Source organism: Danio rerio, chromosome 24 (genome assembly GCF_049306965.1).
Source record: "Danio rerio strain Tuebingen ecotype United States chromosome 24, GRCz12tu, whole genome shotgun sequence".
Classification (NCBI taxonomy): domain Eukaryota; kingdom Metazoa; phylum Chordata; class Actinopteri; order Cypriniformes; family Danionidae; genus Danio; species Danio rerio.
Window position 1 is genome coordinate 45,801,884 of NC_133199.1, and position 27,795 is coordinate 45,829,678.

The window sequence follows — 27,795 nt, forward strand, 5'->3', positions numbered from 1 at the left end:
CCATGCATATTCAGATTTGTATCATGGTCAGTGGGCAGACTAGTTACATCTACAACATCCCATCAGATGGTAAGGATGGCCGTGAATGAAGAGGGTATAAACATTGATATGGGTGATGATTTTGATTATGACTTTGACGATAGCAGCAGCTGCATGGATATGGATAAAGAAAAACCGTAAACAAATTGAGAACAAAATTTTAGGTGACAGCTGTTACTTAATTGTGAAAATATTAACAGACCTGACTTTTTGAAATTTGAGACTATCTGCTTGCTTATATGTATTTTGGGTCTATCCAAACAAAAACAGCAAACTGCATGAGTTGGTATGTTCTGTAACAAGTCTTAAAAGAGTGATCATTTGCATGAAAATCGAGAGAAGAGTGTAAATGTGATGTATGTTTAAGAGTACAGAAACAACGTGTTCCTATGTTTGTGAGTGTTATTGATGAATTGATGATGTAGAGTGTTAGTAATTTTTTTAATTGATTGAAGAAATGTTTTCAGAATTTTGTTGTGTGAACAAATCAATAATGTGAAAACACAGGCAATTTCTGTGATTTGAACCTCTGAGGGGTGACTGAGGGTCTGATTTCGGTCAGGAGCGCAATAACAGTGATTATTCGTTTAGCCCGGCTCCCAGGGAAGAGTGATGTTTTGAAAGGTAACTCTTAATGGGGAAACTATATTAAGAAGAGTGTTTAAACATCTCTAGCGTATTTGATGTGAGCAGAAACCTGTTAAATGATTAACCAGTGTGATTTTAGAAATCAATTGGAAAATGAATTTAATAATGAGTTATCAATGAATGATAAAAAGAGAGGAATTGTAATGGAAATTCATTTTAGATAAACATGTGTAGTGGAAACTTACAGCAGAAACAGCGGAGCACCTAATGCACGTACAGAATGGGCCTTATTAGGATTTGACCTTGCAAGCAGTAGAAACTAGATAGAACAGTGAACATACTTTGCTTCAGTGTCTCATTCTGTAGAAACTGTCGTCAGAATGGGCAGTATTAGGGTTTGACCTTGTAAGCAGTAAAAACCTGATAAAAGGGTGAACACACTTGACTTCAGTGTCTCACTCTGCAGAAACTGTTGTTGCTGTATGACTGTGACCTTCTTTGCAAAGAATAAAACTTTAAAAAGACATTCCGAGTAAGACTTTGTTTCTTGACCACAGAGAGCGCCTCTTTAAAGAAAATTGCCACTACAATAGATAGATAGATTAAAGCAGTTTATAGATAGATAGATAGATAGATAGATAGATAGATAGATAGATAGATAGATAGATAGATAGATAGATAGATAGATAGATAGATAGATAGATAGATAGATAGATAGATTAAAACAGTTGATAGATAGATAGATAGATAGATAGATAGATAGATAGATAGATAGATAGATAGATAGATAGATAGATAGATAGATAGATAGATAGATAGATAGATAGATAGATAGATAGATAGATAGATAGATTAAAGCAGTTTATAGATAGATAGATAGATAGATAGATAGATAGATAGATAGATAGATAGATAGATAGATAGATAGATAGATAGATAGATAGATAGATAGATAGATAGATAGATAGATAGATAGAAAGATAGATAGATAGATAGATAGATAGATAGATAGATAGATAGATAGATAGATAGATAGATAGATAGATAGATTAAAGCAGTTTATAGATAGATAGATAGATAGATAGATAGATAGATAGATAGATAGATAGATAGATAGATAGATAGATAGATAGATAGATAGATAGATAGATAGATAGATAGATAGATAGATAGATAGATAGATAGATAGATTAAAGCAGTTTATAGATAGATAGATAGATAGATAGATAGATAGATAGATAGATAGATAGATAGATAGATAGATAGATAGATAGATAGATAGATAGATAGATAGATAGATAGATACATAGATAGATAGATAGATAGATAGATAGATAGATAGATAGATAGATAGATAGATAGATAGATAGATAGATAGATAGATTAAAACAGTTGATAGATAGATAGATAGATAGATAGATAGATAGATAGATAGATAGATAGATAGATAGATAGATAGATAGATAGATAGATAGATAGATAGATAGATAGATAGATAGATAGATAGATAGATAGATAGATTAAAGCAGTTTATAGATAGATAGATAGATAGATAGATAGATAGATAGATAGATAGATAGATAGATAGATAGATAGATAGATAGATAGATAGATAGATAGATTAAAACAGTTGATAGATAGATAGATAGATAGATAGATAGATAGATAGATAGATAGATAGATAGATAGATAGATAGATAGATAGATAGATAGATAGATAGATAGATAGATTAAAGCAGTTTATAGATAGATAGATAGATAGATAGATAGATAGATAGATAGAAAGATAGATAGATAGATAGATAGATAGATAGATAGATAGATTAAAGCAGTTTATAGATAGATAGATAGATAGATAGATAGATAGATAGATAGATAGATAGATAGATAGATAGATAGATAGATAGATAGATAGATAGATAGATAGATAGATAGATAGATAGATAGATAGATTAAAGCAGTTTATAGATAGATAGATAGATAGATAGATAGATAGATAGATAGATAGATAGATAGATAGATAGATAGATAGATAGATAGATAGATAGATAGATAGATAAAAGCAGTTTGAAAAAGGATAGATAGATAGATAGTTTTGAGGTCACAAAGTTAGATCTATTGTTAAGTCAATGACAGTCTTTTGCAGTAAAAGTCTATGGGACAGTTGTTGCTAGGGTGCAGTATCTGGTAGTTAGGGTGTGGCTAGAAAGTTAAAAGCTCATCAGTTATTGGAAGTTTGGTAGTCTGAGTTAAATGAGCTCAGCCATTAGTCTGTATGACAGTCTGATGCAGAGTTATGAGCTCACAAAGTTTGATCCCATGTTAAGTCAATGAGAGTCTTTTGAATGGAAGTCTATGGGATAGTTTCTAGGGTCCAAAAGTGGTTGCTAGGGCGTGGCCAGAAAGTTAAAAGCTCATCAGTTATTGGCAGTTAGGTAGTCTGAGTTAAATGAGCCCAGTTAGAAGTGTGTGTGACAGTCTGATGCAGAGTTATGAGCTCACAAAGTTTAGTCCAATGTTAAGTCTATGGGATTTTTCCGACGGTCCCGGGACGTTTTTCGGAAAATCGAAAGTCGGATCAGTCGGAAAAGATATGGCATACCGAGTCAGAATAGTTTGGAGGTCTGGTGTGAGTTTGGTGGTCATAGCTCGAAAGCTCTAGGAGGAGATAGATTTTGAATTTTAGTCTCAGAAGAAGAAGAAGAACTAGATTCTTAAAGTTTGAGAACAAACTTTGAGGCTGGCTTGTGAAAGCCTGACGGTAATAGTTTATTTAGTTTAAACAGTTTTAAAAAGTAAGAAAAGATAGATAGATAGATAGATAGATAGATAGATAGATAGATAGATAGATAGATAGATAGATAGATAGATAAATAGATAGATAGATAGATAGATAGATAGATAGATAGATAGATAGATAGATAGATAGATTAGCATGTTATTAGCATGATTCTAGTGTGAAATAGCATGTTATTAGCATGATTCTAGCATGAATTAACATGTTACTACCATGATTTTAGCATGAATTAGCATGTTGTTAGCATGATTTTAGCATGAATTAGCATGTTACTAGCATGATTATAGCATGAGTTAGCATGTTGTTAGCATGATTCTAGCATGATTTAGCATGTTGTTAGCACGATTCTAGCATGAATTAGCATGTTACTAGCATGATTCTAGCATGAATTAGCATGTTGTTAGCATAATTCTAGCATGAATTAGCATGTTTCTAGCATGAATTAGCATGTTGTTAGCACGATTCTAGCATGAATTAGCATGTTACTAGCACGATTCTAGCATGAATTAGCATGTTACTAGCATGATTCTAGCATGAATTAGCATGTTGTTAGCACGATTCTAGCATGAATTAGCATGTTACTAGCACGATTCTAGCATGAATTAGCATGTTGTTAGCACGATTCTAGCATGAATTAGCATGTTGTTAGCACGATTCTAGCATGAATTAGCATTTTACTAGCATGATTCTAGCATGAATTAGCATGTTACTAGCAAGATTCTAGCATGATTTAGCATGTTACTAGCATGATTCTAGCATAAATTAGCATGTTGTTAGCATGATTCTAGCATGATTTAGCATGTTACTAGCATGTTTCTAGCATGAATTAGCATGTTACTAGCACGATTCTAGCATGAATTAGCATGTTACTAGCATGATTCTAGCATGAATTAGCATGTTGTTAGCATGATTCTAGCATGAATTAGCATGTTACTAGCATGATTCTATTATAAATTAGCATGTTACTAGCATGATTCTAGCATGAATTAGCATGTTACTAGCATGATTCTAGCATGAATTAGCATGTTGTTAGCATGATTTTAGCATGAATTGGCATGTTACTAGCATGATTCTAGCATGAAATAGCATGTTGTTAGCATGATTCTAACATGAGTTAGCATGTTACTAGCATGATTCTAGCATGAATTAGCATGTTGTTAGCATGATTCTAGCATGAATTAGCATGTGACTAGCATGATTCTAGCATGAATTAGCATGTTGTTAGCATGATTCTAGTATAAATCAGCATGTGACTAGCATGATTCTGGCATGAATTAGCATGTGACTAGCATGATTCTAGTGTGAATTAGCATGTAACTAGCATGTTTCTAGCATGAATTAGCAAATTGTTAACATGATGGATAGATGGATGGATAGATGATAGATAGATAGATAGATAGATAGATAGATAGATAGATAGATAGATAGATAGATAGATAGATAGATAGATAGATAGATAGATACATAGACAGATAGACAGATAGATAGAGGTAGATAGATAGATAGATAGATAGATAGATAGATAGATAGATAGATAGATAGATAGATAGATAGATAGATAGATAGATAGACATAGATAGATAGATAGATAGATAGATAGATAGATAGATAGATAGATAGATAGATAGATAGAGGTAGATAGATAGATAGATAAATAGATAGATAGATAGATAGATAGATAGATAGATAGATAGATAGATAGATAGATAGATAGATAGACAGATAGACAGATAGAGGTAGATAGATAGATAGATAGATAGATAGATAGATAGATAGATAGATAGATAGAGGTAGATAGATAGATAGATAGATAGATAGATAGATAGATAGATAGATAGATAGATAGATAGATAGATAGATAGATAGATAGATAGATGGTGTAAGCATGAGTTAAACAAGCCAACCCCCGCTTCTCTACGTTGTTTTGATGCTGAGATATAGCTAGTGTTATATCGTTGCTAGGTTAGTCTGTTTTGTTGCTATGGAGTTGATTGACAGCTTAGACTGATGATGTATCAAAGCTTCTTGCCAGTATGAACAGTTAAAAACAACCCCCATGTCTCTATCATAATGCAGCATGACAATATCAGTCTGAACCTCTTTAATGGCAGTCTATGGGACAGTTGCTAGGGTGCAATATCTGGTTGTTAGGGCGTGGCTAGAAAGTTAAAAGGCCATCAGTGATTGGCTGCTGGCTAGACTGAGTTAAATGAGCTCAATCATTAGTCTGTAGGACAGTCTGATGCAGAGTTATGAGCTCACAAAGTTTGATCCAATGTAAAGTCAATGAGAGTCTTTTGCAATGGAAGTCTATGGGACGGTTTCTAGGGTCCAAAAGTGGTTGCTAGGGCGTGGCCAGAAAGTTTAAAGGTGATCAGTCATTGGCAGTTTGATAGTCTGAGTTAAATGAGCCCAGTTAGAAGTCTGTGTGACATTCTGATGCGGAGTTATGAGGTCACAAAGTTTGACCCAATGTTACGTCTATGGGATTTTTCCGACGGTCCCGGGACGTTTTTCGGGAAACCGAAAGTCGGATCAGTCGGAAAGGATATAGCAACTCGAGTCAGAATAGTTCGGAGGTCTGACCCGAGTTTGATGGTCATAGCTTTAAAGGTCTAGGTGGAGATAGAGTTTAATTTTTAGTCTCAGAAGAAGAATAATAATATTAATAATAAAAATAATAATAAGTTTAATAGGATAACAGTAGTCTGGCTTGCTACACAAGCCAGCCTAATAATATATAAAAAAAATAATAAGTTTAAATAGGATTTCAGTAGTCTGGCTTGTTTCTCAAGCCAGCCTAATAATAATAAGTTTAAGTGAGATAACAGTATGTTGGCTTTTCAAGCCACCATAATTAAATCCAGATGTAGTCAGATTATATCACCAGAAAGTAATCTAAATGTAATCCAGTCTTAGTCAGATTACATCACCATGGATTTAAACCAAAATTAGTCATAATATAATATATACATAATATATCATAATAAAGTAATCCAGATGTAGTCAGAATGTCGCCACAAAGTAATCGAAATGTAATCTATATGTAGTCAGATTACATTGCCATAAAAGTAATCTAAATGTAATCCAGATGTAGTCAGATTACATCACCATAGATGTAAACCAAAAGTATTCAGAATATATTACCATAAAATAATGCAAATGTAATCCAGATGTAGTCAGATTACATCATCAGACAAGTAATCTAAATGTAATCCAGATGTAGTCAGATGTCGCCACTAAGTAATCTAAATGTAATCTAAATGTAGTCAGATTACATCGCCATTAAAGTAATCTAAATATAATCCAGATATAGTCAGATTACGTCGCCATAGATGTAAACCAAAGTAGTCAGATTTTATCCCCATAAAATAATCCAAATGTAATCCAGATGTAGTCAGATTACATCATCATAAAAGTAATCTAAATGTAATCCAGATGAAGTCAGATTACCTCACTATAAAAGTAATTAAATGCAGTCAGATTACGCACAAGATGACGGATCTACATGTCGAAGCTTCGTGAAAGTAATTAAATTGAATTTAATTGTAGTCAGGTTACATCACCATAAAAGTAACGTAAATGTAATCCAGATGTAGTCAGATTACATCACCATAAAAGTAATGTAAATGTAATCCAGATGAAGTCAGATTACCTCACTATAAAAGTAATGTAAATGTAATCCAGATGTAGTCAGATGTCATCAGCATAACAATCCTAACAAAGCAAACATCATTGGGAAGCTTATTTATTCGGGTAATGTATAAATCCAGGCTCTCATATTTTTATTTCAGACCTTGGGTTTCGACTAGAGTCAGTGTTTGCCAGTGGCTGTTTCAGATCATTGATTTTTCGGCTGATCTCTGGCCTCTGGAAAGATATCGATTGTGTAATGGTATTGATTTAACCCTATACACTCCTCATCAGTAGAGGTTTAAAAACAATTACCGCTTCATTTTAATGACTAGCAGGCATGCTGCTGTTCCAGCATATTTATTGTGTGTTTAAATATATGATTTCCTCCTCAATATTAATGTTGCTTTAATATTAAATTAATATTAATGCATTTTTCTTTAAATTGAATAATTTTACGCATCTCTGTATTCTGTATATGAAAGTGTAATTTAAAACTCTAAGCATCTCTGGTTCAGTGGTGTTTATTATCAATAATGAGTTAATGGCTCCATAAAATGTTTTTATGATTAGTTAATGCATTATAGTATTGATTAATCCACAAGAGGCTGTGTTAGAGCTATACAAAAAGTAATTTTGTCACCAATTGATCTCCATATATATTGTGTTGTTTACACTACTGCGGTAGTGCTACTTTCTGACCAGTGTTTTCTGTGTGTGTGTTTCTGTTTCAGGACACTGTGTTCCACATGCCGTGTGAATATGTTTTTATATTTGACCAACAACGGGAACAAAAGATGCGTGACGCCGACGCGACGCAGGGCTCGTTTGCGGTGAACGCAGGTAAAGCGCGCGTCTCTCTCTCTCTCTCTCTCTCTCTCTCTCTCTCTCTCTCTCTCCCCCCGTTGTTTCAGCTTGACGAGCGCCGTCATTTACCGGGTTAAACCGTGCAGAAGGCGTTTATTCAAACCCTGCAGCAGCTCCACCGGATCCGGGCGCCGGTATCATAGCAACAACACCCGAGAAGCGGCGTGAGATCAGCTGCAGTACCGGCGGAACCGGAGCGCCAAAACTCCGCTCAGCTTCCCGCGCGCGCGACACTCCCCGCAGAAGCGGGTAACGGCTGACAGAGCGCGGGAATATTCCTGACTGGAAATACTGGACGGCAAAACGCAACTCATTCTTACCTGCAGGCAAAATGCGGTCATCTGAAGACGGAAAGTTTTCGGTTAATTACCCGAATACGAATGTACAAGTCATATTTCACGGTAAGACGATCGTTTTTCTCCTCAGACGCTCCTTCCATTGAGAGGATCGTGTGATTTATCGATGAATGATCAATATGAGAGAGACTGGCTGTCTGTCTCCGGTGTTTTCTGCATTTTTAGGATGCGTTAAATGTGCTGAATGTCACGAGCTGTTACGCACGTTATTTTCCCTCATAAACCGAATTGATTTTGCAGTTTTGCGTTCATTTTGAGAGGCATGTTAAAGGCTTAAATCGCCGTTTTATTCGAGTCCTTCATCAAAAAGCATTACATTAAGGAATACACTGTTTCTCGTTTTTACAGTCTCCATTTATGTACAAATATGAACAATTATTTCCTGTTTCTATTTCTAAAACTCTTATTTACATGTAAATGTGCCCATTTTGTACTGTTCGGGTTTGTATTAAGAAAAGAAAAGTCTGGATTACTGTTAACATTGTCAGATACAAACATTAAGCCTTTAAATTGACCGTAAATCTCATCATTAGTCAATATTGTTGATTGTGTGAAGCTACATATTATTTAAGGTCTGGATTAAGCTGGTCGACATATGTCCATGCTTCTGGTTTAAAAGACTCTCAGGTCATTTTATTTGTTGGATCAGCTTAGGTTTTTGCTTTGCTTTTAAAGCTCTTCTAGGATTATGATGCTAAGAACTCTTTCTACAATGTGGATATTTAAAAATGTACCTCTAAATATCACTCATAACCAGCTCGTATCAGTAGAATAGTTATTAAAGCACTTATTATTTATAAAAACATCAGTATCAGCAACTGTATAGTTGACTGTGCTGGACACATCCATGCATTCTAAAACAAGTAAAATCTGTTATCATAACCCATTATTGTGTCAGATATGAAAAAACCCAACCATTATTTATTCTAAAGTGTCATGTAAATTCATTCATTCATTTTCATTTTGGCTTAGTCTCTTCATTAATAAGGGGTCGCCACAGTGGAATGAACCGCCAACTTATCCAGTATATGTTTTATGCAGTGGACGTCCTTCCAGCTGCAACCCATCACTGGGAAACATCCATGCATACTCATTCACACACACACACACACACACTATGGACAATTTAGCCTACCCAATTCACCTGTACTGCATGTCTTTGGAATGTGGGGGAAACCGGAGGAAACTCACAGCAACACAGGGAGAACATGCAAACTCCACACAGAAGCGACAAACGACCCAGCCGAGGCTCGAACTAGCAACCTTTTTCCTGTGAGGTGAACGTGCTACCCACTGTGCCACCATGCTGCTCCATAATGTAAATTTATTTTTAAAAAATGAAATATTCACCAAAGTGTCACCAGGACATTTTTTTTTAAATAAAGTATATAATATATGATTTATTTGGTAAAAACGTCATTGGATTTGTCCACATTTGACCCAACATTGGGTTACGACAGCCCAGCATTCATTTTTAAATGTGTGTGAAGGAGAATAGCTCTAAATGCGGACAGTGTTTACTGCATGACGTTGTTGCATCACTGAGTTTCTACATGATGTGGTTAGTCATGTAAGATATTGTTTGAAGGCAGTGCAATAATTAATGCAGGAATTCATGAGCTGTTTGCTATCGGAGCTCATTAATGCATGCAGTGTGCAGCAGAGCGCATGAGGATCTCTTCATGCTGACCAGCTTTTCACAACCGAGGATCTGGGATGACTAGAGCAGCGTAATAAAGAGACCGAGATGTATATTTGCAGATACACATGCTGAAGAATTGCTGGCGCCGGCAGATCCTCTGGAAATCATGTCAACATTAGAGACCACTCGGACAAAACCGTTGAGTTAAGAAAACCTAAACGTGCATTAAAGCTGAAATTTCCTCTTGTAATCCAAACCTTACCTTAGTTTCCCACCGGAATTCAGATTTTTCTGTTGAATTTAATCAGGGTCAATATGGAGGATCTATTTAATTTAGATTACTGTTATGGCGAGGGACATTTCACTCAAAAAGGACAATTTACTCATTTTTACTTGTTTTCTTTGTTGTTAAAAACATTTTCCATAGATTCTTTTTTTAACTAGTAATAATATACGACAAGCGGTGATGCGGAGGCACAGTGGGTAGCGCTTCTGCCTCACAGCAAGAAGGTTCCTGGTTCGAGCCTCGGCTGGGTCAGTTGGCATTTCTGTGTGGAGTTTGCATGTTCTCTCCGGGTGCTCCGGTTTCCCCCCCACAGTCCAAACACATGCAGTACAGGTGAATTTGGTAGGCTAAATTGCTCATAGTGTATGTTTGTGTATGAGAATGTATGGGTGTTTCCCAGTGATAGGTTGCAGCTGGAAGGGCTTCCGCTGCGTAAAACATATGCTGGATAAGTTGGCGGTTCATTCCGCTGTGGCGACAACAGATTGATAAAGGGACTAACCTAAAAAGAAAATGAATGAGTGAATGATATTAAACAAATCATTTACATTATATTTAATTAATTTTTTATGTTAAAGGAAGCAAAATGCTTAAGTTGATTCAGTTACATTTGATTATGTTACTAATTTTTGTCTAACTTATTGTTATTTTTTTAATTAACAGAGTTGATGAGTTGACAATTACACAGTTGACGATAGCATAGTTGACAGTAACAGAGTCACCGATAACATAGTTGATGGTAATAGTTGACGATTACAGAGTTGACCGTAACAGAGTTGATTACAGCAGAGTTAATGATAACGTAGTTGACGATATGATGGTTGATGATATCATAGTTGATGGGTACAATGTTGACGGTAACTTAGTTGACAATAACAAAGTTAATGATAGCATAATGGATGGTTATAGTTGATGAAAATAGAGTTGATGATCACAGAGTTGATGATAACAGTTGACAGTAAGAGTTGACTATATCAGAGTTGACGGTTACAGAGTTGACAGTAACAGTTGATATTAGCAGAGTTGACAATAACAGAGTTGATAATAGCATAGTTGACTATAACATATCTAATAAAAACAGAGTTGACGATAGCAGAGTTGACAATAACATTGTTAATAATAACAGAGTTGGGCGATGCAGTAGCACAGTAGGTAGTGCTTTTGCCTCACAGCACGAAGGTCGCTGGTTTGAGTCTCAGCTGAGTCAGTTGGTGTTTCTGTGTGGAGTTTGCATGTTCTCCCTGCGCATGCGTGGGTGTTCTCCGGTTTCCCCCACAGTCCAAACACATGCGGTACAGGCGAATGGGGAAGACTAATTTTTATATTCATTAAGATTTATTTTTACACTCTCAATCAAACATTTGCCCTGAAGTTCCAAATAAGCTAATCACACATGCATGAGTGCAGTTTTCAGCACATACTTTAAAATGTAGAAAAGAAACAGTCCTTTCCATGTGGAAACAGTTTCTGTATGTATTGTAAGGAGGGCTGTACAATATTTGAATAGGCTGATGTGACAATGTTATTTTTCAGCAAAAAACATTGCAATATAAAGACAGTTTCACAAGATTATTTACTATTACTATTCGTCAGTTTTAACAGTTTTCAGGTTGAGAAATTGATTAATCACAATGCAAAAAAAAATGCTCTTCTGACTTTACTTTCTCATGTCTAGTTAGGTCAAGTTAGAATATTGTTTTGTTTTAAAATTGAGGTGAAATAAGGAAGTTAATTCAAATGAGTTTTTCCATGATCTGCCAGTGGGGTAAGTTAAATTATCTTGTTTTTCTCTTTGAAATGTAGATATTTGGACTACAAACAAAGGCAAAAAACGTTCTTTATTGCATAAATGATATAAAGTACAGTGGTAAAATACAATTCTGTAGCTCCTGGTCAACTTTAATCCAGACTTAAGATTCCATATGTTTGCGATGTGACTACTGCAGATGAGCACACTGCGATATCCATGCTGAAATGATATATTGTGCAGCCCTGATTGTAACTATCAATGGGTTGAATTTATAGAAAAGGAGCAATATTGTGCTAAGCTGACATTGTGACTTTTATCATCTCTAAGCACTATAGTACATATTGATAGCTCTTTTTGTTGTTGTTAGGCCCTATTCTGTTTTAAGGGTGGAATATTGTTTTTATAGTCAATATTCATGGTCTAAATGCCTCTTTAAGGTAGCAATTGGATGTTATGTTTTTTACAGTAAAGCAAAACTGCGACTAACAGACTGTATAAACCCGATCCAGAGGAGCAGCAGAGCTGGATTCAGATCAGTGAAGGCAGTTTTAGCCAGCAGCACATCCTTCAGACAGAGTTTTTGACTGTGTGAACAGCGGATCATTCATTTTCCTCCCACGAATGAATGTCAGCAGCATATGCTTGGTGAAATGAGTTCATGCATTTGTGCTGCATTAAAATCACAATCAGAAAGAGCTGTATTGCCAGGTACACTGTACAAAAAAACACTTAGTTTGCTTTATTTAAAAAAACGAGTAAACCCACTGCTTTTAAAGCGATTAGTAGACTGTACTTTAAAAACATGAGTTATCTCGTTGCTTTTAAAGTGAGTAGTTGACAATCCAAAAAAAGGATTTTAAAGCAATTGGTTCACTTTACTTTAAAAAATCATGTTGCTTAAAAATGAGTTAACTATGTGCTTTTAAGGCAATTAGTTGACTTTACTTAATTATTTTAAAGGGGAGTTGCTTTAAAAGTGAATAATTGTCTTAAAAATGTGAGTAAACTCATTGTTTTTTAAGCAGTAAGTTGACTTAAATTATTTTAAATGTGAGTAAATCCATTAGTTTGAAGCGATTAGTGGACTTAAATCAGTAAACCCATTGCTTTCAAAGGACAATTAGTTTGTTTTACATAAAACTAAGTGTAAACATTGCTTTTAAAGCAATTAAGTAACTTAAAAGTGAGTAAACTCATTGCTCTCAAAGTAATTAGTTGACCTTACTTTAAAAAATAAGTAAACCCGTTGCTTTAATGTTGATTAAAAGTAAAGTAACTGATTTTTAGTGTACATTTACACACAGAATTATCCAAAATGGTGGTGCTGTGGGTAGCACAATCTCCTCAAAGCAAGAAGGTCGCTGGTTTGAGCCTCGGCTGGGTCAGTTGGTGTTTCTGTGTGGAGTTTGCATGTTCTCCCAGAGTTCGCGTGAGGTTTCCACCGGATGCTCCGGTTTCCCCCACAGTCCAAACACATGCAGGTAAGCTAAATTGGCCATAGTGCATGAATGTGAATGTAAGAGTGTATGGATGTTTCCCAGTGTTGGGTTGCAGCTGGAGGTGCATCCGCTGTGTAAAACATATGCTGGATGAGTTGGCGGTTCATTCCGCTGTGGTGACCCCTGATTAATAAATGGACTTAGTCAAAGGAAATGAATGAATTATCCACAATATACACAAATGACTGACAGGACTAAAACAAGGAATTAAAAAACAAGAGATCTGACACTATATTCAACACTGTATCTGAATAGCTGTTTTATAAGTCCTACAGCCTGTGTTCAGATGGTAGGGGATGTCGTTTTTTGCTCCATTACCTTTATATTTCTCTGCAGTGACTGTGTGATGATGGAGCAGCCGAGAAATCATATTTCCTCTCCATCTCTCTTACTGCAGCTATTTTCACAGCCAGATTCATTGTGGCAGGCTCTGTCGCTTTGCGTTTTGTCTTCCTCGCGTGTTTACTGTTGCTCCAGCCCTTCAGATATGAGCGTAAAGGTCACCGTGATCCATAAATCTGCTGTTTGAGGTGTCAGCGTGTGTGTGGCGTCTCTGAAGCCTCTGTGGATTCACCGCTCATTTCTGTGTTCGCTCAGATTCTCAGTGTTCGTTTGATGTGGAGGACACACACACACCTTTGAACCGCCGCGGCCTCAGCGATCACCTGTGTGTCTGGAGCATTTTCAGCTTTATTTGATTAAACCTGCCGTCCTTCATTGCCAAACACTCTCTCAGGAATTCGTCAAATCTGTAAATCTTTTGTGGCTGGAAATATGAGATCTGCGCCAATACAGAAGAACAAGAGCCGTGCTATTCCAGCAGTTTCTGTAACATTACTAGTAGGATTTAATTTTCTTCTTGCAATTAATTGAGCTTTTGTCACGGTAGTATTATCACCATGGTAAGCTCAGATGGAGAAAAGGTATTTTATCAGGTATAATCATTTTAAAAACACTTATTGTGTAAAACTAAACTGAATTGCAGAAGAGTTAAGTACAATAGATAACAGAATAAAGTCTCATTAGTAAATGTGAGTTAATGCATTAACTACTAACAAAACTAACAGTGAGGGAAATGACTTTTATTATAGTTAATATTAGTTATTGTGGGTGATGCAGTGGCACAGTAGGTAGTGCTGTCGCCTCATAACAAGAAGGTTGCTAGTTCGAGCCTCGGCCGGGTCAGTTGGCGTTTCTGTGTGGAGTTTGCATGTTCTCCCTGCGTTCGCATGGTTTTCCTCCGGGTGGGAGTGTGAATGAGTGTGTGTGGATGTTTCCCAGAGATGTGTTGCGGCTGGAAGGGCATTCGCTGTGTAACAAGTGCTGGATAAGTTGGCGGTTCATTCTGCTGTGGCGACCCCGGATTAATAAAGGGACTAAGCGGAAAAGAAAATGAATGTATGTGTTACTGTTAATTAGGGATGAGTGATTTGGGGAAAATATCTCAATGCAAATTTATTCATTTATTTTTGAAAGATACTGCGATTTTGAGTTAATTTGCAATTTAATTTTGTAGTCAGACTTCAGCTCAATAATCTGTATCGTAGCTTCTTCCTGCTGAAATTCAGTGAGTGTTAGCTATAAAAAGCAACTGAAAGTATGTTAACTTACTTAAACATTTATTCAAATTTATTTACTCTAATTTTTCTCTTGAGCAAACCGTAAACACAAACAGAATGACCTTATCTTTTTGTAAACCTGTTTAACTCAAATTAGGGAGACAGTGTAGCTTATTATAAAAATTTTAAATAATTAAAATAATAATTAATAAAAATAATAATTAATTATTAATTCTAAAAAATACAGAATTGTCACTGGCAATACTTTCAGTTGCCTTTTTAGCAAGTCACTCCTCATATAGCCGCCTGTGGGGGTTTTTTAGATGCTGGTTGTTGTATTTCTTGGTGCTGTGGCAGCAATTCGGTGACAGATCTTTCAAATGACCTGGTTTTGTTCAGTCCATATTATTGACGTCCTGCTTTTCTTTGGTATTAATTAGACTATTGATGCTTCTGAAGTGGCAAATGCCATCTTCCCACTCGTCCACGTTTTCCTGTTTGTTTGTTTTTAGGCGTTCTGCATAGTTCAATCGGGCAATTTTGATTGGGCAGAATGAAAGTGTGCTCACTCAGTTAACTAGCAAAACTATCACACACAGACAGCTGTCACGCATTTGCTCTGGGTGGGGGAAATTAAATCACACATATTTCATATCACAGCCTCATGCGATTTAGCCAATCGCAACATTTCAAATTACAATTCCATTCCATTTTCAGTTTACGTGATCAGTTCCCCTATAGCGCATGTGTTTGGACTGTGGGGGAAACCGGAGCACCCGGAGGAAACCCACACCAACACAGGGAGAACATGCAAACTCCACACAGAAACACCAACTGACCCAGCCGAGACTCAAACCAGCGACCTTCTTGCTGTGAGGCCACTGTGCCGCCCTTGTGAAGTAGACATTTGGACTAGAAACAAGATAAATCATCAAATTTAATAAAATTAAAATATAATAGTTATCATAATATAAATATAATAATATAATTCCTGCATTTATATAATAGCCTTGCATACAGCATTATATTGCAAATCTTATCTCTAAGAATCTCTCTGTGTGCATCATTGTAAAGGCTCCCTATAGTGTAGTTTGGCTGTATTCTGATAAATGCAACTGTAAGGTATTACCATATCGTAAACATTATCATTTAGCTGTAAAGCTGCTTTAAAAATGACGTGTATTGATTTAAGACGAGCAGTGCATTTCCACAGACTGATCAGACGTACTAATAAAAGCACACAGCGTGCAATACAGTTTAAGTGATCCTCTGTAGTGCACTAGTCAGAGATTTAGAGCGGGTCCGTAAACACTCACAGCTGACTGTTTATCAGAGAGATTTCTGTGGTGTGTGTTTTGTTTTCCCGCCGGTGTTGTGATGTAGTGCTGCGTCAGATGCTGAGGATGATGATAGATCTGCTCCATCATTCACTCTTTCAGATCAGAAAACATCCGTCTCTTTACACATTTACAGCCGTTTGATCACTGGATGCTTAACGGCCCGTTAACTCACAGAATGAAGGGCGCTGGTTCGAGTCCCGGCTGGGTATTTCGCTATTTTGGTGAAAACAGAATTGTTTTCATGGCAAGGTTGTAGGGTTGTGACGATGAGGAAATTTCCCAACTGGTTAGTCGACATGTGACAACACCGGTAGTACCGGTATCACTGTGGGGGTGGGGGTTCCTCTTTTTTCGCGTGCATATAATACCTTCACTTTCAGTTTTGCAGGAATTGCCAGCACACTCTGCATAAGGGCGCTATACACACTAGACAGCATACACTGGCAAGATGACAAGTGCTGAACTCCACGGAACCAGTTTTATTTGTTTGGTTATTTGCGTGTTGTTCCTTTTTAAAATTCCTTTTATTTGTAAAATCTCTCAAGTTAATATAGGCTATCGCTCAACATAATCTCCCTCAGAGATATTGGAGTTCAGTAACGTGGTGCGCAGTGTGACTATTGACCAACACCTCCCTGTAAGTGCACACACTGCATAGACTACAGCTCTGGTGTGTTATGAAATGCATGTTTTAAATGACAGCAGGACATGCTACATTTAGTTTTTATTGTACAATATAAATTATAACCCAGAACACAGTAAAATAATATTTATGGAATGGCTTGCCTATCGGCGGCGTATATAGCCGTTAAGCTTAAATAGACCAAGCATATTTTATTAATATTACAACACATTAATACAAACTAGCCACCCTCTGATTTTTTTTTTCATTTTCATATATTTTTTTTAGCAAATGAAAAATGCTATGAATTGTTTATTTTGGTTTTCATTTTATTAGAATTAATATAATTATTAGGCTTTTAAAAGATTAAAAGCTGAAATATTGCCCGACAGATGAAGCAGCTTTCGTTTTTTGAAGAGAGCGGCCTCAGTGATAGAAATATGCACACACACACACAGAATACACTCTTGTCGGCCGATTCATTATTCATTCATTGATTTTTTAAACATTAAACGCATAATAATCAAGTGCAATAAAGAACAGCTGAACTTGAGAAAAAATGCTCACTGCAGTTGCCGCGATGGTTGCTTTATTTCTCTGCAGTTGGCTTAAATACAAGATTATTTATTAATAAACATTGTGAAATGATGGTCACGTGATTTTTAAAATGAGAGTATGCGTTGCGTATTTATGGATATGGACCTTATCTACCCGCGACCCACCCATAGTTAAACGTCAAGTAGGTGCATTGAAGATGTGTGTATAAATGAGTTGTGTTTCCTCCAGATGCTGCCACCTTTGTCTGGCAAAGTTTGCAGATTGCCTTATTAACATTTTCAGGTTCTCTTTTGCATTTGGTTTGAACCCAAAATATAAATATAAATATAAAACAGGCGCTTTTGCATTGCATTCTGACACTAAATTTTCTGTCATCCTCTTTCTGTAAATTCGATTGTAAATTTTCTCCTCACGTGATAAATAAAATATGACGCATTGTAGCATATGTTCAGATTTTAATTATAGAGCCTGCTCTCGTCTTAAGTAAATTATTTATAATTATATTTTCTATTTAATTAAAATAACTATTTAATAATAATAATGAATACTTGAAACAAAAAAAAGAACAAATGTGTGAACGGTGTCACGGTGGAAAAGTGATGTCACTGGTGTTGCGTCTTAAAACCGGTAACAACGTCTATCAAGGCAAGCCAACAAGGTTAACATTTGCATGGAATTGGTCATATATTGACATGGTGACTGTATTTAAATGAATCAAACAGTCAGTTTAGTAATCACACTGAAACTAGAACTGGATTAATGCACTTCTTTTATTTTGACACTTCAGTCTGCTAGCATGAATTTCATAACTTCCATCTGGTTTTTTTATCATTATTGCCCATGGTATAACCAATTGTTTCCACCATAGTCATTATCTTTAAATGATCTTTATAATCAATATATAAATAATCTTTAAAATAATGTCTCTGCAGTGCTGTCTGTAGCATTAAATTGCGCTTAATTTTTTACTAAATTATGAATGGCTGTCAGTGTTTTATTGTTCATCAGCTGGAAAAATCCTTCTGAAAGTGATAATTGCATTCCCTTTCTTTATCACTGTTGCTGCGCTGTGTTGTGCTACTTTCAGAAACAACAATTGACTCTCTTAATAAATGAATCGCTAATAAACTAATCACTCATTGGTCTACATGTTAAACATGAAGAGAAATCGACACTCGACTTACAAAACGAACTCGCTTTTGAGTGCTGGTGCTGGAAATTATAATGTATTTTTCCCGCTGGAAGTCCATTTCGGAAGACAACATGAAGATTTAATTGGAGCCATAAATTATTAGCCTCCACTGCAGAGCAGCAGGTTCACGAAGGCCACGGCAAAACATGTTCTGTCTGTTTGATTAAGAGCATGAAATAAACGTACAGTGAATCATATATCTGAACTCAATAAACTCTAATAAGGCTCAGTTTGGGTGCTGTGCTTCAGACCCCCTTGAGAGATCGAGGATAATAAATCTCAATCTATAAGAGGTTATTTAAGGAGACCTATAATGCCCTTTTTACAATATGTAATATCCGTCTCTGATGTGCCTAGAGTGTATAGTGACGTTTCAGCTCAATATACCACACTAGTAATGTTTTGTAACTCTGAAACTGACTCTTTTAGGCCCTTTGATTCATGTATATTCATATAAAGTGTATAGGTTCCCTTCATAAGATTCTTTAATTCAAGCTTATTTGTATGGTTCTATTTCACAAATATTGTTACAAAGCAGCTTTATAAAATGTGCAAAATCTGAAAGTTAGGATGTTGTGTGTATGGGGTGCACAATATATTGATTCAGTATCAATATCGCAATCTGCATTGTGGAGTTGGGATTTTTATTGTTGATCAGCAATGTAGAATGTACAGTGTTTACATTTTACGTTACATTTGATTTTTCAATAATTGGGGAAGGACAAAATAGCGATACACATGCAGGGTTCAACACTAAGAAATTGGATTGGAAGACTGGGCCAGCGAAAAAAAACAAAAAAGAAAAAGTTAATAGCTATTTCTTAGCCACATGTTTTAAATATTGTGTCAAAAATGTGTTTGAATCTAGAATTTAATTATTTTTAAAATGTTAATAAATATATAATGAGCAAATCGTCACGTTGTACCCACGTAAATGTCTGCTTCTAAGACGTTCTTTTTAGCTTCATAATTTGATGTTGCCGTCTCGTCGATGTACTGGTTTTTACCAGGTTACAAAAAAGCGACATGCTCACGACATCCAATCAGATAAGAGCACCCGAAAAGCAATATGCTGTTTACGACATCACAGAGAAGGCAGCATTTAAAGGCTAAAAAGCAAAGACTGTTACCTGATTCTAAGACGCTTATTCGATTAGTCATATGCAATTGACAAACAGTTGCAGGCAAATTGATCTTTTGTGACAGGGCAGCACAGATCGGGCCAGTAACAATCCTGTCTACTGTCCCGAGCGCCTCACACTGGCCCCGGGCCATCGGGCAGACCTTATTGTTGAGCCCTGGCATGAGTTGGCGCTTCTCGTAATGGCAAATCAAATTTATATCAATGTTGCAATTATAAGAAATATACACTATGTGCTGTTAATAAAAGAAATACACCTGTAACTTTTTGATGCATTTTTCCCCAATTCATTTACAAATATCATGCACTGTAAAAAGCGAAAACTTAAACAATTACTTTGACTTGTTACAATTAAATTAAATAAGTTTGACAAACTTAATTCATGAAGGTTTCAGTAAAAAATGATGTTAGTTCTTTTAGGTGTAAAAAGTTTTAGTGATGCATTTAAGAGAACAAGAATGGAATAGTTCACACAGGACAGTACAAATCATTTCCTTCCCACTTATTTTGGGCATCACGGTAGCGCAGTGGGTGGCACTATCGCCTCACCGCAAGAAAGTTGCTGATTTGAGCCCCAGCAGGGTCCGTTGGTATTTCTGTGTGGAGTTTGCTTGTTCTCCCCATGTTGGTGTGGGTTTTCTCCGGGTGCTCCGTTTTCCCCCACAGTCCAAACACATGCGCTATAGGGGAACTGATCAACTACACTGGCCGCAAGAGTGTATGGCTGTTTCCCAGTGTTGGACTGCGGCTGGAAGAGCATCTGCTGCATTAAAAATATGCTGGATAAGTTGGTGGTTCATTCCTCTGTGGCGACCTCTGATTAATAAAGGGACTAAGCCGAAAAGAGAATGAATGTTCATTTTTGTAATGCTGACGCTTGATGTTTGAGTTGATTCTGTTGAGTCTGACGTTCACTTCTACAATTTCATTCACTCAGATTTCATCTTTAATCTAATATTGTGCCAAGAAACAGGATTGTTTTTATCTGTTGGCCCTAAATTCACTCACTCGCATACTTCCCATGGTTTGTGACAGAATCAGCTTTTATGTCGAATCAACACCAAACAGAAGGAGCAGATGCTTTTCATCATGGTGTTAGAGGAGTCTGAATCATGTCATCTGTCTCCGTCTCACACTCCGCTTCTGTTCGTCTGATCTGTTCATCTGCTGTTTAACACACACACACACACACACATACAGCTCACAGGAATGCCAACACACTCGCCTTTACAGAGCAGTGACACTGATTCACTTGTGTTTATTATCTCAGGTTCAACACATTCACACCAGGAGCCATAACTGCACTGCAAGAATGCTTTTCTTGTCTTGTTTCCAGTCCAAATGTTTAATAATTCTTAAATCTTCTTTCAAAATTAAGGTAAAACAAGCTAAATGAACTGCTAATGGGGTAAGCTACATAACATATTATTTAGCTTACACCCTTGTCCAATTATTTTGCTTGTTTTAAGGAAAAACTCACTTAATTTTGGCATATTAATTCTGAAAATAAGACATTAATTTTTACTTGTGTTGAAAATACTTTTTGATTGAATGAGTTTTAAATATTTGGACTAAAAACAAGACAAAAAGCCTTTTTGCAGCATATGGAGAGTCCTTATAAACCACCAAAACCAACATGTGTGTGTCCTGGTACTAATCACATTATGAGAACCAAATGTCCCCACAAGTATAGCAATACCAGTAAATTGGTATTTTAATATTTGTATCTCCATGAGGAAAACAGAATGGAGTATTTTGTAGCTTGTATTTGTACAGTATAAGCATCATTACAGCTATGGAGAGAGTTCATAAAGCATGAAAACATTGGACTGTGTGAGTATATTGAACTGTGTGTATCTCTGCCCACACTAATGCCCTTTCTCTCTGTTCCAGGATGATTAATTGAGCGCCATCATGATTGCCACAGGGGGTCTGCTGCGGATCTCAGCCAGGAGACAGGACTCCCTTCGCGCAAAGAACCGCGCCGAGAACAAGCGCAAGAGAAAAGCCAAGAAAAAGAGGAAGAATGAGGTGGTGGTGGTGAAAGGCAAGCTGAAGCTGTGCTCCGTCTCCGGACTGGTCGCTGCCGTTGGGATTCTGGTGCTGCTGGTTGGCATTGCTATGGCTGTGTTGGGTTATTGGCCTAAAGAGAGTCCTCTCTATCCAGGCCTGATCAACACGGTGAGCTCTCCGAGGACGTACGGCACCACAGAACGGGAATTAGTCAATGTTAGCATCAGATGGGATCTACTTGATAAAGACTTCAATGGCTCCAATGGGACGGCTGAGGTGGATTCGCCTAAGCTTGGAGCATTTGCTGCGTTTATTAACAGATACTTGTATTCAGACAAGCTGAAAGTCTTCGGACCGTTAATCATGGGCATCGGGATCTTCCTGTTCATTTGTGCCAATGCAGTACTTCACGAGAACAGAGATAAAAAAACTAAAATCATCAACCTCAGAGACATCTACTCCACCGTGATTGACATTCATAGCTTGCGGACCAAGGAGCCGGCACCACTGAACGGTTTCGTGAATTACTGCCAATCGAAAGACACCAAATCCTACATTTCACCTCATAAAAGTGGATCCTGGCCATCTCCGGGATCTGGTCGACTTGACACCAGTAGCATGATCCCATCTCGACGTCCGTCCACCAATCAATCGTCATTGGATAAGCAGAGCCTTACAGACACCGTCTACAGCATATATCGAGATCAGAAGCCTGAGCTAAAGCAATGGGAATCCAGAACCATCGTGTCCACTTCGGTCAATGCGTTCACTCTACCGATGATGAGGCTCAACAACCGGGGAACATCGGAGAGGAGAGGCTCGGATAAAACTGGGGAGGCTAAAAGAGAGTTTTTGGACGCTGAAGCCATTTGCAGGCGTCTGGAGGATCTGGTAGCGTCTCGAAGCATGACGAAAGCCAAAGTAGAGTCTGCGCAAACTCATCCGGAGCCTCCGCAGGACTCGCTGGAGGTGTACCGAAGCTCTGGAAGTTTGCAGGGAGCGCCTCGAGTTTCTCTGCAGGGTTCGCAGGTGAAGCTGCTCACGCAATGTTCGCCAAGCCACAGAGCTACCGGATCACACCTTTCTTTGAGCGCATTGTCGGATTATTCAAGATCAATCGATGAGGATATCTGTTCGCCCATTCCTGCCGAGCGACAGCAGGTACGGTCGCGACGTCTCAGCTGCCCTCGACTCGAAGGCCTCAGCTGCGGAGGATACACCAAACTCGAAGGTCTCGGCGGCGAATCCTTCGAGTCCACAGACAATGCCACGTTCAGTCGTGAGAGTTCAGTCGAGGTTTTGGAAAAGGACCAAGAGCTTCAAACTGAGTGCGGAGCGGTCAGACAATATTCAAAGAAACAGAAACTCCTGATGGTTTCTCAATCGGACACCACTTTGGAGGATGTGGAAATGGACAGTATGGAGATTTAGCTTGGGTTCTGTGGCGATTCGCTCAAGACTCTTGGCTGATAGTCTGTTATGAAACTAAAGATGCACGTTAGTAGAGTCAGCCGTTTTTCACAAGCTAAATTCAGCTTTGATACTAGGAATCTGCACAGTCTGGAATGGGATTTATGCGAGAGGTTTTCAGCCACCGATAAGCTTGAAGTGAACATTAATCATGTGACTATTTTCAGTTTTATAAGATGGCTTTTACAGCATTGATAATGTGATTTAATTAAAATATAATCAGTTGAATAGACTTACACCGTGTCCATGACGACGCAACGCAATAAAACAACCTGGGCTCATTGTGGAAACGTAGTCCCGCGGACGTTTCTGCGGGCCGCGATTTACGTCCCGGGAGGTACGTATTCGAGCGGTTTTTGTTTTCGCGGATCCGCGAGAGGCCGCTGTGCGCGCTTTTTCGCGTCTCGGGCGCCTCTCGGGAGCACGCGCCCGCGCCGTTCTCACGCAAAAAGCCGCTGGATCGGCCGACTCGGCCGCCCTCCTCTTCCTCCTCCTTCCCTAAACCCGAGCGACGATTCGCAAAAGCCGTCCAGAAAAAAAAAAAAAGCAAAAGCCCTCGTCTTCGATTTCGACCACGTTTTCGGATCCCGCCGCGTTCTCGCCCTTATTTTTCGGATTCCGTTTTTCGTCTAACCTGATTTCCGGAACCGCTGTTCCCCGGACTCGATCCCGGTCGTCGTCCCCGCGGCCGGCTCCTCCTCCAGGGCCTCCGCTTCGCCGACGCAATGCTGTGAGCTAAGCGGACAAACTGGTTGCATCGGGAAAGCCCTTCACTCAGAGGCGAGCCGTCTGCCAGCGAGCGCGAAGAGGAGGAGCGGAGCGGCGCCACACCGCCCCGCAGCGTTCGCTCGAAAAAAACTAAACCTGGCCTTACGTACCTCCGGCCACGTAAATCGCGGTCTCCAATAACGTCCGCGGGGCTACGTTTCCAGAATGAGCTTGGGTTGCAATAAAAGCTCGCTATTTCATGTTAAAAGGAGTTTTTTGTGCTAACCATCACACGAAATTTCTATTTAGAATCTAAATTTTCAATTTCCGCAACATCACGACAGAACAATGTCATATACCATATGATAACGATCTGCTCAGGTACTGATTATGTGTTTAGTAATTAATGCTCACATTTACATGACATGTATTGCCACCTCAGATCTTGAAAATAAAATAGCTAGCCGATGCTTTGAAAATGAAAGTCAGAATTCAGCGCAAACCAACAACATCGGTCCGTCAGTAGCCTATTAATAATGTTAAAGAGCATTAATATGGATTCATTAGATTAAAAGCTATTGCTGTTTCATCATGAGTGCAGTGGCTGCTGCTTAAATGTTTCCGTAACAGTTTGATGGCCAGATAGACAAATCACTTATCGCTGGAATCTTGTTGCGTGATGTGTTGTCAGGACATAAAACAAGATGAAAACAAGTGGCGTCAGTGGGCGAGCAGAGAAACTCATATAATGAAGACATGGTGCAGGACAGTGGAATTTAATGCAGTTCTTCTCATCTGATCTGAGACACACATTATATCATATATCAATCAGAAAGTGAAGATTACTGATTTTATTAGAAACCAAAGCTCAAATTCAGTTTCTAATGGCATGACAGTTCACCAGAAGTGCTTGAGCTGGCTTACAGAAAATGAAAAGTCCCTGTGCATAATCAGCGTGTCCGCAGTCTTAAAAAGTATTTAAAGTTGATAAATCAATGTGGAGAAATTCAAGGGCCTTAATAAGTATTAATAAATGCTATTTTCCAAGGTCTTAAATTTAATATCATTTTTGATCATGCAGTGTATGGCTGTGTGCTAAAGTTTGCCTGAATTAAATCTGCCATTAACAGAATGCTGTGCAGTTTATCAAATCAATGAAATCCTGCTAGATTTGACATCATGCTGCTTTATTTACTGCAGTAACCAAGGCCACACCATTTTTCCTGCAGTATTTTAGGCGCCAACCTGCTGAATTAGCTCGATTTAATCGATTTTTATTCAGCATGTGCATAATGTTTTAGTTTTAGTTTAGTTTCTTAAATTAATATTTAGTAAATATACTGTAAGTTAAAACCTTGCTAGTGTTTCCGGTTGAAACCTAAAGTGGTTATAACAGGGGTCACCAACATGGTGCCCGTGGTAGCCCGCCAGGTTCACATGAGTTGCCCGCGGGCCTGTTCTAAAAATAGCTCACCATAGCGCCACATATGAGTAAGATGCATCTACTTTTTTATAGGTATTATTTTTAAATCACACTTGCATTGGTGTAAATTTGAAAATTACTTTTATTATATATTTTTATATATTAAAAAAAAAACTTTGAAAACAATTTCAGACAAATGAAGTGTTGCATATTGATATTTATCTAACTTGTTAAATCATTGTTGAAAACTACTGTGAGAAATCATTAACATGATCAGTGTCTTCTGAATATTATTAATTATTAATAATAACATATAATTAAAAGTAAATTAAGAATAATGTGTTATTTAAGTAGCTAATTATTATTTAGCTGATAAACTTAACAAGAAGTGGTTTGGTTTCCAAAGGTTAGTAACACCTAGGTTTATGAGTAGGCACTGAGGGCAGTATAGTTTGGCAGGATGATAACCTTACATAAAAATACCACGGTATCACGGTATTGTGGTCACTGCTCTAAAATAAGTTATTTTTTTTAATGGAGATGTCATAGGATCTAAAAATCTGTAGAAAGTAAATTAATAAACTCAGAAAATTCAAAGCCCTAGAAAGGTTTATGAAAGTTTTCATAGGTGAGTTGTCTTGACTACTAAAATTTCGTTTGAGGTGTTATGGTATCCAAAAAGCATGATACCTATTCCTCCTGAGTGTTAACAACCACCGTCTTGGGTAAGCTGATTGGTCAAACGTAATACAATAAGCATCGTATGGGTAATACCGTGATTGGGTAAAGGTCGGGTGATGGCAAGGTCCTGTTGTCATGGATAAAGCAAAACAACAGACAGGCCAATCCGATAATGTTGGGGTTAGAATTACTAATTGAGAGAAGAGAAGTTTGGATTTCCTGAAGCCTCTCGCTGAAACACAAGCTATGTCATTTATTCTTTCAAAATTAGTTTCTTTGTTTGTTTTTAGCTTATCTGAGTACTGTTGCACGGTTGTGCTCCATTCATTTATTTAACTACTACTGTTTATTAAGTTAAAGATTTGAAACTGATATGAACTTGGTGATGACAAGGTCTTTCCAAACATTGGAAAAATTATTTTGAGAAGGGTATTCCTTCTGTAATATCTTGATAAAATAAACATTGAACACAATCTTGTTTGTTTGTAAATTTATAATATTTAGCACATTGAGACATTAAAAATGAAACAGACTAAGATGCACTATGTGTAATCATATAGAATATATATAATATTACAGTATTAATTCACTAGAAGGCCCTAGGTTATTGTGAGAAACGGAACTAGATAAGTTGTTGGCGGGGTTTCCATTTATAAATCACAATGCCTGATTAATCTAAAAGAACTAAGTTTTAAAAAGAAGAATGAATGAATGAATGAGCATTCTCCAGCAGCTGAATAGTTACTACATTCATTTGAACCAGCGATCTCACATGCCGTCAGTCCAAGTCTCACACAACTGCAGCGGTATAAACCTTCATGACCAAACCGAGATAAACCTTGGACAGCTGGGTACATGGACCAGGTGCACCTGTTTTGTGGGCTCTTAGTAGTGTCTTTAATAAAGGTCTTAAAGTTATTGAATTTCACTCTCTCTGATTATTTATATCATATGCAAACACAGTCCTGAGGGCCGGTGTCCTGCATAGTTTAGCTCCAACTTCCTTCAACACACCTTCCTGGAAGTTTCTAGTATACCTAGAGAGAGCTTGATTAGCTGCTTCAGGTGTGTTTAATTTATCAGAACTAAAATATGCAGGACACCGACACTCCAGGACCGAGTTTGGACATGCCTGCTGTGTATACTCTGATAATATACTCCATTCACAGTGGTTAGTGTGGTGAAAAGGGCTGGATTATTCAGAGGTAATGGTTCTGTGCATGTTGTAAGTAAATCCAAAATGTCATAAATTTCATGGAATGGAAACCGCGATTAATAAATTTCCATGACCAAAATCTTCCCCAAATTTCTGAATGTATGTAATAAACAGCAATATATATAAAATCTTCTTTGCTTTGAAATATACTGCTGAACCGTGATAATCATGAGCGCACGGCAAGGTCACACTGCAAAAAGCGATTTGTCTTGTTTCTAGCAATATCTAAACATTAGCACATCTGCAGATTATTTTGCTTGTTTTACAGAAAAACTCACCTAATTATTTCTGAAAACAGGACTATATATTTTGCTTGGCTGCTTTATTGAAGCTTTTTGAGAATTTAGACTGAACAAGACGAAAAGAGCTCTTTCTGCATCAGAGCCATCATGAGCAGTGCGCCTTGAAAGCAATG

The 27,795-nt window shown here is 37.4% G+C and overlaps 1 protein-coding gene across 2 annotated transcripts in view; it reads left to right on the plus strand.

Annotated features, from left to right (window-relative positions):
* The window catches only part of tmem200ca (transmembrane protein 200C, genome duplicate a), a 40,647-nt gene extending 17,067 nt beyond the window's left edge, over positions 1-23,580 (plus strand). Inside the window, exons 2-3 of one of the 2 annotated variants that reach the window (XM_073941257.1) lie at positions 7,792-7,900; positions 21,763-23,580. In XM_073941257.1, the coding sequence (XP_073797358.1) occupies positions 21,784-23,313 (1,530 nt within the window). In that variant the 5' untranslated portion in view covers positions 7,792-7,900; positions 21,763-21,783 and the 3' untranslated portion in view covers positions 23,314-23,580. Of the gene's footprint in view, positions 1-7,791; positions 8,326-21,762 lie in introns of those variants that run through there. The other variant, XM_001342709.10, reaches the window with a different exon arrangement.
* The last annotated feature ends 4,215 nt before the right edge of the window (positions 23,581-27,795 follow it).